Source organism: Bidens hawaiensis, unplaced genomic scaffold (assembly GCF_021521415.1).
Source record: "Bidens hawaiensis isolate Kalapana, Puna unplaced genomic scaffold, B.hawaiensis_p1.1 tig00000599_1, whole genome shotgun sequence".
Classification (NCBI taxonomy): Eukaryota; Viridiplantae; Streptophyta; class Magnoliopsida; order Asterales; family Asteraceae; genus Bidens; species Bidens hawaiensis.
In genome coordinates, this window is record NW_027491036.1 from 3,639,281 (window position 1) to 3,651,923 (window position 12,643).

The 12,643-nt window shown below is 34.9% G+C and overlaps 1 protein-coding gene across 1 annotated transcript; it reads left to right on the forward strand.

The window, feature by feature from the left end:
• Positions 1-847: 847 nt before the first annotated feature.
• On the forward strand, positions 848-5,856 carry LOC143636894 (outer envelope protein 64, mitochondrial-like). Its single transcript, XM_077104381.1, has 13 exons — positions 848-1,147; positions 2,291-2,443; positions 2,543-2,667; positions 2,738-2,863; positions 2,961-3,143; positions 3,278-3,422; positions 3,509-3,677; positions 3,789-3,923; positions 4,555-4,755; positions 4,831-4,958; positions 5,062-5,113; positions 5,326-5,395; positions 5,472-5,856. The coding sequence occupies exons 1-13, from the start codon at positions 900-902 to the stop codon at positions 5,552-5,554; spliced, it is 1,818 nt and encodes a 605-aa protein (XP_076960496.1). The 5' UTR covers positions 848-899; the 3' UTR covers positions 5,555-5,856.
• The last annotated feature ends 6,787 nt before the right edge of the window (positions 5,857-12,643 follow it).

The following is a 12,643-nucleotide window of genomic DNA, read 5'->3' on the forward strand; positions in this document are numbered from 1 at the left end:
AGCGAAAATTACAATAAAAAACGAGCCGTTTCGTTGTTTTTGATGCGAAAATTACAATAAAAAACGAGCCGTTTCGTTGTTTTCGGACGAAATGTTTACTAAAGTTCACTAAAAAACGGTCCGTTTCGTCGTTTTCGAACGAAAAGTTTACTAAAAAACAACACTTTTTGTCGTTTTCGGGCGAAAAGTTTACTAAAAAACGACACTTTTCATCGTTTTCGGACGAAAAGTTTACTAAAAAACGACACTTTTCGTCGTTTTTGGACGAAAACTTTACTAAAAACGACAATTTTCGTTGTTTTCGGACGAAAAGTTTACTAAAAAACGGCCCGTTTCGTCTTTTTCGGGCGAAAAGTTTACTAAAAACGACACTTTTCGTCGTTTTCGGACGAAAAGTTTACTAAAGAACAACACTTTTTGTCGTTTTCGGGCGAAAAGTTTACTAAAAACGTCACTTTTTGTCGTTTTTGGACGAAAACTTTACCGAAACTAACCAAACTCATGATGAGTTATGGCCTTAATGTCTGGGACCGACAATGTTTGGGTTTTACTACCGGTGGGGTTTTACGACCTTTTCGACACAAATCGCCGGATAAAAAACTAGTTTGATATATGATACAAGATAAAACCATATAATTTAGCTCATCAGGATGAGTTTTAATATGGTGTCACATTTTTACAAACCACCTCGAGAATATACCACTAAGGCTTGTTGACTTGTTGGCACGAAGCGCACAATAGCCATACATCCATCTCGCCCTTTCTAATTCCCACCTGTCGTCTGCTTGCAGCGCACGATAACACTCCCTTAAACCCTTATTATTATTATTATTATTATCCCACTAAACCCTACCGACCTTGAAATCCGTCGAATCACCACCAATTCAAACCCTAACTTGATGTCTTCGGATTCCAAAATGAAACTGATCACCTCAAACCCCAAACTCTGGATCGTGATCGGCGTCACCGTCGCCGGCGCCTTCATCATCACCGCCGAGACTCGCCGCCGTCGATCGAAAGGCATACTTATAGTAAAAGAAGACTACGGTGTCTTTATCCAGCGCTTTGAGTTGCTTCCGTTTCCTCAGCCGCCTCCTCCCGCCGCCAAACAGCCTCTCTCTGCTTTAACTTTTGCCGTTAACGACGTGTGAGTTTTTTAAATGCTTATGAATTGTTAGGTTAGTTAACTGGATGATGATGACTGTTTGTTATGTACGGTTATTGTGATGATCTGTTGGATGTAATAATATGTTCGTTAGGGATTTAATTAGGAGATATGCTGTTTATATTTTCATTAGGTTTTCTGTGTAATTATTTTTTTTATTGTGTGTCTGTAATACATAAGAGTGTTATCTTTAACAGAAGAAGCGTTAGTGAATGTTTATAAATGCTTAACGTTAAATTTAAAATAGGCTTATTATTGTTCTATACTACAATAGTTAGGGTTTTAATTAGGAGATATAATTTATGATTTGATTAGGTTTTTTATGTAGTTATTTTTTTAATTGTGTTAGTGTATATAGTTGATTATAATAATATATACGAGTGTTATCTTTAACAGAAGAAGCGTTAATGAACGTACATTAATGCTTAACGCTAATTTTTTACGCTTATTGTAATTATCTATACTAGTTAGGGTTTTAATTAGGTGGCATGATTTACGATTTGATTAGGTTTTCTATGTTATTATTTTTTTATTGTGTTTACGTATATAGTTGGTTAATAATACATACGAGTGTCATTTTCAACAAACGAAGTGACTATTGGCTGTTTGATGAACGTTAACTTGATGAATAAGTAATTTGGATAGAAAATATTTCAAAAAAGAAGTGACCTAGGTGTTTTTTGATGGAGACATTGCAGTATTATTTTACTCATGTGGATTTTAAGTTTTAATAAGTGTTCCAATTAGGAGATATGATTTATGGGTTGGTTAGGCATTTTTATGTTATTGCTTTTTCTGTATTCATGTATATAGTTGATGATTAGTAACACATAAGAATATGAGCTTCAACAAAAGAAGCTAATATTGGCTGTTTGATGTTTGTTAACTTGATGAATAAATAATCTCGGTAGAAAATATCTCGAAAAGAAGTGATCTATGCATTTTTGATGGAGTGTTGGCTGAAGACGTTGTAGTGTCATTTTGGTTTTGTGAATCTTAAGTTTATTAGGTTTTCTGCAACAACCAATCAAACAACTAGAACAATTAACTTTTTGCTCTGTTTATTTGGCATCATAATAATAAAACAAATGAGTAATTGTTTTGAATTTTGCTGTTATGTTTTAGGTTTGATGTGAAAGAGTATGTGACCGGCTTTGGGAACCCCGATTGGAAAAGAACTCACGAGGAAGCTGGGAAGACTGCAGTTGTTGTTACTAATATGTTGAAAAATGGGGCTACTTGTGTTGGCAAGACTGTCATAGACGAGTTATCTTTTGGGTACATTTTTTTTTAAATCCTTGTTAGTTGTTGTGTTAAAAATTTTACATATGATAACTTACAATATATGAATATCATGTGTGTTAATTGCAATTTCAGGATAACCGGAGAAAATTCACATTATGGGACCCCTACAAACCCTGCATCACCATCTTATATTCCTGGTGGATCTTCTAGTGGCTCAGCTGTTGCTGTTGCAGCCGAGCTTGTTGACTTTGCTATTGGTATTGTTGACTTTTTTGTTTGCAATTGAAACTCAAATATATAAAATATGATGCGATATTTATTTTCCAGGTATCGATACCATTGGGGGCGTGAGAATTCCTGCCTCATTTTGTGGCGTTCTTGGATTCCGGCCTTCACACGGAGTGGTATCAACTATTGGAGTTTTACCAAACTCACAAAGTTTAGACACTGTTGGTATGTAGTCTCGGTATGTTTTATTTTATGATAATAATTTACCACTTGAAATGATATTCTATGCTAACAACATATCTTCGATGGTTAAACATTTTAGGAATATTTGCGCGTGATCCATCTATATTGCATCGTGTCGGGCACGTTCTTCTTCACTTAAACCCGGTGGAACCTAGAAGGACGAGGCGAGTAATTGTGGCGGATGATTTATTTCAGTTATCTAAAGTTCCTCAACAGAAGACTGTTTATATTGTTAGCAAAGTAACTGAAAAGTTATCTGGTTGTAAGTTCCTTCATAAGATGTTTATAATTATATCCCTGATTATATACTAGTTATGCTGATATTGAACCTAGGCCTGTAAACGAACTGAACAATCGGTGAACCTAACTGAATATTTTTATAAACTTTGTGTGCAGACCAAGCACTGAAGCATATGAATATTGGTCAGTATATTTTGTCAAACGTACCAAGCCTAAAATATTTTCATGAGCAAATATCAAATTTGCAAAATGGAACATATACTTTGAAAGCTCTCACTGCAGCAATGCTATTATTACAGAGGTATAATAAATTAATAATCTTTTTTTTATGTTTTTTGTGCTTTTCTCACTGCAACAGTTAATGACACATGACTAATAATGTTTCAGATATGAATTCAAGACCAATCATGAAGAATGGATTAATACAGTCAAGCCTAAGTTAGGATCTGATGTGGCAGATTCTATTCATGCTGTAATTACAGCTAATCATGATAATATTAAAACTTATTACAAAGTCAGGACCGAAATGCGATCAGCTCTACGCAGTCTTTTAAAGGTACTGACTGAATTACAACTTTGTTATCTACATTATTTTCATGCTTTAATATATAAATATCATGTTTATAAGCATTTACATGATGCCAACTGATACATGTTCTGTTTACAGGATGATGGAATATTGGTTGTGCCTACAGTTGCTGATGCTTCGTTAAAACTTAAATCAAAGAAAAATTTAGTAACAGAGTTTCATGATAGGACTTTTTGTTTATTAAGCATAACTACCATGTCTGGTTGCTGCCAGGTAATTTTTTATACGGGACCAACTTTATTAATTTTTTGTAGGCCCTACAAGTGAACGGAGGTTGTTTTTGTTCGTTTGTTTAACTTCAACCGAACAAACACTTAAGCAGAAGGATTTTATTCATTTTCATTTGTTATGAAAATGAACGTGTTCGTGTTTGCGTTTGTTTATGTTCGTTTGTTAATATTCTAAACGAGCGGTTCATGAGCATAAACGAACACAAATGGACACAAAATGAACATAAAAGAAAATAAACGAGCATACACGAACTGTCATGAGTTAAAAGTAAACGTTAGTATCCAAATTAGAATTTAAAGTACCATCATCATTACATCAAATATTTAAATCTACAAATACATCCAAAATCTGGGTTTTAAAATGTGAAAATAAAACTGATTTTAGATTGATACTATTTATAAATAAGTTTGAATGAATATTTGAACACACGTAAACAAATGAACAACTATAAATGGGAGTAAATGAACAAATATGAACTGGCGTAAATGAACGAACAAGACATTAGTTCATGTCTGTTCGTGTAATTAAATGAACAAAAAGCCGTGCGTATCCGTTCGCTTATTTGATAATTGGTTATCCCACTTTTTAATATTTTTGTAAAAATTAACTTCAGGTCACTGTTCCTTTTGGAAAGCATGAAGATACTCTGATTGGTGTTTCGTTTATTGCAAATCATGGAGCTGATAAATTTCTTTTAGATACTGTTTTGGATATGTATCAGTCATTACAAGGGCAAGTTAGTGCTGTTACTAATTTGCCCCCATCTTTAGACTTAAATGGCAACTTGGATGCTTCTGAATTGTTAAAGGAGAAGGTATTTACTCTTTTACCCTTATTTCAAGTTTGTTATATGTTTTCTAGTTTTATTTTTTGGTGTGTATTGTTTTAGGGAAATGCTGCATTCAAAGGAAGGCAGTGGAATAAAGCCGTAACTTATTATACCGAAGCTATTAAGCTGGATGAATCAAATGCTACTTTCTACTGCAACAGAGCAGCTGCCTACTTAGAATTAGGATGGTGTGTAGATATATAAATATATGTGTGTCTGTTTATATTTATATATATATATAAATATAAATATGTTGTCCACTGACATGATGATGATGATGTTATAATGCAGCTTTCAGCAAGCTGAGGAAGACTGCACCAAAGCAATCTCACTTGATAAGAAGGTAACAATTATGTCATTTATTTGCCTAAAATTATAACCAACAAAACATTTATGTGTTTGGTCTATTTTAGCCTTAATGGTTAAAAATTATTTTTGAAGGGTAAAAAAGTCCAAACATATAAATTTGTTATGTATGAATCAGTTGTCTACAACTACATGTCACCTATTTTTAAAAACTGATGCAAGTCGCTACATAACCTTTTTTTTGTGCAGAATGTGAAGGCGTACTTGAGACGAGGAACTGCTAGAGAATCAGTTTTGTATTACAAGGATGCTCTTCAAGGTATTTCATGTTGGAAGTTTTTATAACAAAGAATATTATTTATTTATAAGCTTTTTCAATATTCTTATGGTTACAGATTTTAAGCACGCGCTCGTGCTAGAACCGCAAAACAAGGCCGCCAAAATGGCTGAAAAGAGGCTACAGAAACAAGTAAGTTGATATACTTTGGTTGCTCGATTTTGATATATAACGCGTATGGGTTTTTGAAAATCAACACCAAACGAGTTGTGAGGTGGTTGAAACCAAGTGTTTGTAATATTTGTGACTAAACTGGCCTCTTGTGAATTTATGGAACAATAATTGATTTTGTGGAGAGCATATTTCAACATTTTCTTTTGATCTTACGAGTTTTTTTGTGCTAAACTAAGATTCAATTAAAAACTAATTTGCAAACGTTTTTGTTATTTGGTATTACATTAAATAAAGTAAGAAATAAAATACCCAAAGTCATATTAGAGAATATGTAAATGTTACAAAAGGAAATAACTTTAATTTATTTTTCTAAAAGGATTTGATGCTTTTTGACTTTTTCCTAGAATTTGATTCATTTTTGCATTTGTTTCAACCTTTGATATTTGGTTAACTAATACTCAGGGATATTGTTTAATACGAGCTATGATCAGTTTCATTTCATGCACAAATAGCTTTAACAAGTACTTAGTTATAGTTTCTATATTAAAATAATCACCAAAAACATAAATTATCGAATGTTTGTATATAAACAAAACAAGCGAACTCATAAAGGTATTGGGAGGATGAGATGAGTACAAACCTTATTTATTCTAGGGTGTATAAAAATGCATAATGACTTATATTATCTATTAGTATAATTAAGAATTTTATGACTATTAAGAATTTTGGTGTCATAAAGTATGTTATTTGTGTGTTTTTATATGTTATAATGGTTTTGACATTCAACATTTAAATTGGTGTTGACTGGATGGTTTGGTTGGTAAGGGTTAATGTTTGTATTGGTTTTGAACCCGGCTTCAATTCTTTATGCAGCAAATGATTGTTTCATTTTTTTAATGTGTTATTTATGTTTTTGTCTATGTTAGAATGGTTTGTTTTTTAACATTAACTTTGGTATTGACCGAATAGTTGTGTTGTTAAGTGAAACCGACCGAATTTGCGTACAATCACCGCATTTTGTTTTAGTATAAATGTACTGTAATGAATGTAACAGAGACTGACCAACTTTGTATAGACTTATTGTCTTAACGCTTAAGATCAACAACGCTCGAGTTTTACCAATGCCCAACTTACTAGACAGACGCCACCCCATTGGTTCATCTCAGTTTTTAAATTGTTTTTCGTTTTCGTTTGTTTTTGTTTTAGTTCCAATAACAAAAACTGACCGAATTTGTGTTGCCTTACCGCCTCAAAGCCATGACCTGGTTTTTATCAACGCACGAGTTTTACCAACTTGCCCCGCGTAACGCACTAGGTAACACACTAATTATATATAATGAAAATAAAAACAATATGGTCTAGTTATGAAATGAGCCAAAATGTAATCAATACATCATTATGAAAATTTAGCCAAGATTTTTATATTCGAATACGGAGCACAGATACTCTATTTGAAGATGTGACTTGTGAGTGGAAACCTTTGAATATGTGGAACGATGACCGCTCATGTCTAATATATTAAACTAGTTTTTATCCCCCGTATTACGGGGGTGTTTTATATTATTTGTTTCTAATTTTTATTTATTTTTTGAATTTTTATTTTTTTTTTATTTTATGAAAGGTAATAATATACTTGTGGTTTGATGATGAATTATTTCACAAATAAATAAGATGTTATAACCCGATTTAAAAGCTATATGGGTTTGATGAGACTCAAGATCCGTTTATTTTTTTACTATAAAATTGGTTTTTTAATTAGAGAAATCTGCAATTTGCCTCCCTGGTTTATATCGTCGCGAGATGGGTTAACAAGTGAAAAAGATTTTGCGAACTTTGCGCCATTGTGTTTCTCCGGCGGGTTCTTCTGACTCCTGCCGTCAGTTGACCATCAGTTGACCGTTGGTATTTTAGTAATAATACCAACATATTAAGGGTATTTTAGTAATCTTCTAATAAATAATAAATATAATAATAATGGTAATAATAATAATAATAGTAGTAGTAGTAGTAATCATCGTAGAACATCAGCAGTAGCAACTCATTACAATCCATCATCATCATCAGTAGCAACGCATCTTCATCATCATCAACCTCACATACTTGATGTTCTTCATCATCATCAACCTCAAATCCTCAAACCCACCACCAAGTAATCCCTCTTACAAGTAATCGAATCTCTCAAATTCTCAAACCCAAAAATCATTCCGACCAAAACCCCTAACCTCCGGCACCACGTCGTCGCCACGGATTCCGGTCATCTCGTTTTTCCGGTCATCGTTCGGTTCAGGTGAAAAGTTTATAAAAAAATGGTTCGTTTGGTTGTTTTCGGGTAAAAGTTTACTAAAAAAATGATTCGTTGGGTTGTTTTCGGGGTCGGTTCGGGTGAAAAGTTTACAAAAAAATGATTCGTTTGGTTGTTGTCGGGTGAAAATTTTACTAAAAAACGGTTCGTTTTGGTTGTTTTCGGGGTCGTTTAGGGTGAAAAGTTTACAAAAAATGGTTCGTTTGGTTGTTTTCGGGTGAAAAGTTCACTAAAACACGGTTCGTTTGGTTGTTATTGGGGTCGGTTCGGGTGAAAAGTTTACTAAAATACGGTTCGTTTGGTTGCTTTCGGGTTAAAATTTACTAAAAAACGACTCGTTTCGTTGTTTTCGGGCGAAAAGTTTACTAAAAAACGGCCCATTTCGTTGTTTTCGGGCGAAAAGTTTACTAAAAAATGGTTCGTTGGGTTGTTTTCGGGGTCGGTTCGGGTGAAAAGTTTACAAAAAAATGATTCGTTTGGTTGTTGTCGGGTGAAAAATTTACTAAAAAACGGTTCGTTTTGTTTGTTTTCGGGGTCGTTTAGGGTGAAAAGTTTACAAAAAATGGTTCGTTTGGTTGTTTTCGGGTGGAAAGTTCAATAAAATATGGTTCGTTTGGTTGTTTTTTGGGTGGGTTCGGGTGAAAAGTTTACTAAAAAACGGTTCGTTTGGTTGTTTTCGGGTTAAAAGTTTACTAAAAAACAGCTCGTTTCGTTGTTTTTGGGCGAAAAGTTTACTAAATAACGGCTCTTTTGATTGTTTTCGGGCGAAAAGTTTACTAAAAAACGGGGCGTTTCGTTGTTTTCGGGTAAAAAGTTTACTAAAAAAACGGCGCGTTTCGTTGTTTCGGGTGAAAAGTTTACTAAAGGAATGTTTATGTTGATTGTGTTTTCGGGCTCGGGTTTGGTGTATACTAAACAACGGCCCGATTCGTCGTTTTCGGGCGTAAAGTATAATAGAAAACGACCTGTTTCGTTGTTTTTGAGCGAAAATTACAATAAAAAATGACCCGTTTCGTTGTTTTTGAGCGAAAATTACAATAAAAAACGAGCCGTATCGTTGTTTTCGGACGAAATGTTTACTAAAGTTCACTAAAAAACGGTCCGTTTCGTCGTTTCCGAACGAAAAGTTTACTAAAAAACAACACTTTTTGTCGTTTTCGGGCGAAAAGTTTACTAAAAAACGACACTTTTCATCGTTTTCGGACGAAAACTTTACTAAAAAACGACACTTTTCGTCGTTTTTGGACGAAAACTTTACTAAAAAACGACAATTTTCGTTGTTTTCGGACGAAAAGTTTACTAAAAAACGGCTCGTTTCGTCGTTTTCGGGCGAAAAGTTTACTAAAAAACGACACTTTTCGTCGTTTTCGGACGAAAAGTTTACTAAAGAACAACACTTTTCGTCGTTTTCGGGCGAAAAGTTTACTAAAAACGTCACTTTTTGTTGTTTTTGGACGAAAACTTTACTAAAAAACGACAATTTTCGTTGTTTTCGAACGAAAAGTTTACTAAAAAAACGGCACGTTTCGTCGTTTTCGGACGAAAAGTTTACTAAAAAACGACAATTTTCGTCGTTTTCGGACGAAAAGTTTGCTAAAAACGGCCATTTTCGTTGTTTTCGGACGAAAAGTTTACTACAAAAAGGCCCATTTCGTCGTTTTCGGGCGAAAAGTTTATTAAAAAACGGTCCGTTTCGTCGTTTTCGGAAGAAAAGTTTACTAAAAAACGAGTCGTGTCGTTGTTTTCGGGCGAAAAGTTTACCAAAAAAACGAGTCGTGTCGTTGTTTTCGGGCTAAAAGTTTACCAAAAAACGAGTCGTTTCGTTGTTTTCGGGTGAAAAGTATACCAAAAAACGAGTCGTGTCGTTGTTTTCGGGCTAAAAGTTTACCAAAAAACGAGTCGTTTCGTTTTTTTCGGGGAAAAGTTTTACCAAAAAACGAGTCGTTTCGTTGTTTTCGGGCTAAAAGTTTGCAACAAAACGGCCCGTTTCGTTGTTTTCGAGTGAAATGTTTACAAAAAAATGAGTCGTTTCGTTGTTTTCGGGCTAAAATATTACTAAAACAAACCAGTTTTTAGTGAAAATATTACTAAAAAATTGTTCTTTTAAGTTTTTTACAAATGGCAAAATGGTTGTTTTCAAAATGGTTTTTTAAAATGTTAGCAGATGATGAAGATGAAGAGGAATTATTAAACAAAGTGAGGAATATATATTACATATTGTATAGATATATCAAATGTTAGTTCAGTTCAAATGGCTGGTGTTGTTTGTTGTTATACCAAAGGTCGCGGGTTCGAACCCCACTGTCTACACGATTTTAGAACATAAGTTTTATTATTAGTTATAGGCTCAGGGGTAAAATGGTAATTTCAACGTTTTTTTGGTCAGTCAACTGACGGCAAGGGCACAGACTGACCCGCCCAAATTTCACATTGGCGCAAAGTTCGCAAAATCTTTTTCAGTGATTAACCCATCTCGCGACGATATAAACCAGAGAGGCAAATAGCAGATTTCTCCTATAATATACGAGGCTTAATCATCATAAAGTAAACAAGAGGCTAAGTGATTGTGAGCTAGGTGATTATTGATGAGGAAAGTTTGACGAGAGCGCACTCTTGCTTAAAATCAAAATTATCAAATAAAGTCATCAATCAAACTAAATGTCAAAGAATCAATTCTAAACACACGAAAAATCGAAAATCAAATGCACTCTTGCTTAAAAAATAAGAATTACACCACATCTAGACGAACCTCCACTCATGAGTTACCGTGGCTGAGGCTCAGATAACTCCAAAAGTATAATCATAGTCTTAAACACTAAAAAACATAGAGAGAAGACAACCGCCGTCGTAGATGGCAGTAGCCGTCGGAAACAGCAGAGCAACACCTAGTTAGATTCTTACTGTCATCGAGTGAAAGCAAAAGGTTCAAAGCGAGAAGAGGGTAACAATTGAAACTGAAAGCGCCGCACTTTCCGCCGCCGCCATAAACAGCCGGAGCTACCGGTAACGGAGCCACAACATTCTCTATAACAAATCACAAATAAAGAATAAAGAGATAAGTGAAGGAAATTCCATCCCACATTGGTGGAGGAAAGAAATGGGGAAGGAACCACCATAGTATAAATAGGTTTGTAAGTTCTTGTCCCACATCGCTAGATTAACAAACTAGTGAGCTCTTTATAAGAAAAGCAAATTTATATGATAATGTTCTTATAAGACATATCACACCCAATGGTCCTAGCGGAGGGTGCGAAGCACCCGAACGCGCACGGGCTCGGGCGAAGTGCGATGGCATGGGTACGTTCGCATCGCCGCGAGCCGCTTATGGGTCGCCTTAGTATTTTTGTTGGGAATTCAGATTTAAAAAAAAATCCTTTCATCGCGATACGCGACGGGTTTAGATTAGCCATCGCGTACCGCGACGTGGAGGTTACGCAGACGAGACACGTCACTTGCCACGTAGCGTGCCTAGGGCTAACTCAGCAAAGCTATAAGATGTTTCGCAATACGCGACACCTTTGTCTATGGCCGTCGCGTACCGTGACGGGGTCCAAAATCTGCTATAAATAGGTTGGCAACGGGACTCTCATTCTTGCACCAAAATTTCTGAATCTTCTCTCTGAATTCTCACACTTACATATTAAGAGTATAAATACCCGAGTCGTAACGATACCCTTATCCGATCGAAAGAAATATACACGAATCCGAAAGCTCTGCCTATTAAGGTAAGACACTGTGCCATCATGTAAAATTTCTACTCTCGTGATTATCGTTATGATTATTGGTTTTATACTAATCTATTTATACTACATTGTGTTTATCCTAGGTGCTTAATACCAGGAGGTGTTATTTAATTGTAAACTTACAAGGTGAGACATTCAAATTTTTATACAACTCACATTTGTGTGAGACAACTATTTTTCCGACACTATCATGGTGATTTCAAAACCTACAAAACCCATGATAGATTGTCTAAATATTTTCAAATGTATTTACAAAGTATTTAAAATACATTACAGTGATTAAGTCTTTATAGACTTACAGGATGGTTACTACTGGTATTGTGAGGTTTTGTATACAAGGCTTGCCTACTGGGCTATTACATGTTACTTATTGGACAAGTGTTAGCCAATAAGTAATATGACCGCAGTCATAGATACGGTCGAGTGGTAAGTACCCTTCGGTAATTTGTAAGTAGGCAGATGTAAAAACATCTTAATGCTGTAACTGTAAAATATGTCATTTACAAATGAATGTACTCACCAGTATTTCTTGCTGATCAAATATTTTAAACATGTTTCAAGTGACTTGTTAGAGATAAAGGAATGATGCATGCGGACTTCCAGCTTAAATAAGTGGCTTGTCACCAGAATAAAGAAATGTGTTTTGTAAATTAGGGTTTAACCCTATAAAACTTATGTATGTATCAAAAGGGATTAAATTCTCGGTTTATCATAATAATAATCATGGTGTTTTTATAACTCTGATCGTTTTTCCTAACTACGGTTCTGATGAAAATTTCCGCTGCAAAATAATTTAATAAACAACGATACCACCAATCAATGTTCACGGTTTTCCTCCCGGGTATAGGGGTCGGGGGCTGTGACATTCTCTTTGTTTCTCTCTCTCTATAACCTACCGTTTCTCCCGGGCGCCACCATAGACAGCCGTCGTAGACACCTGGAGCAACGCCCATGTCTTTGTTTCTCTTTTTAGAACTCACTCTTGGTCCCTGTTTCTCTCTCTAGATAAAGAGTTGCAGATCCACTGCCGATGTAATCTTCCACGTCAGCCATGGAGTCGCTTGAAAAGGA

Coding starts and splice junctions, on each gene's coding strand:
- LOC143636894 (XM_077104381.1), top strand. CDS start 900: ATGTCTTCGGATTCCAAAATGAAACTGATCACCTCAAACCCCAAACTC. Junction 2,864..2,960: donor ACAAAGTTTAGACACTGTTG/GTATGTAGTCTC, acceptor TAAACATTTTAG/GAATATTTGCGCGTGATCCA. Junction 4,756..4,830: donor CTGAATTGTTAAAGGAGAAG/GTATTTACTCTT, acceptor GTATTGTTTTAG/GGAAATGCTGCATTCAAAGG.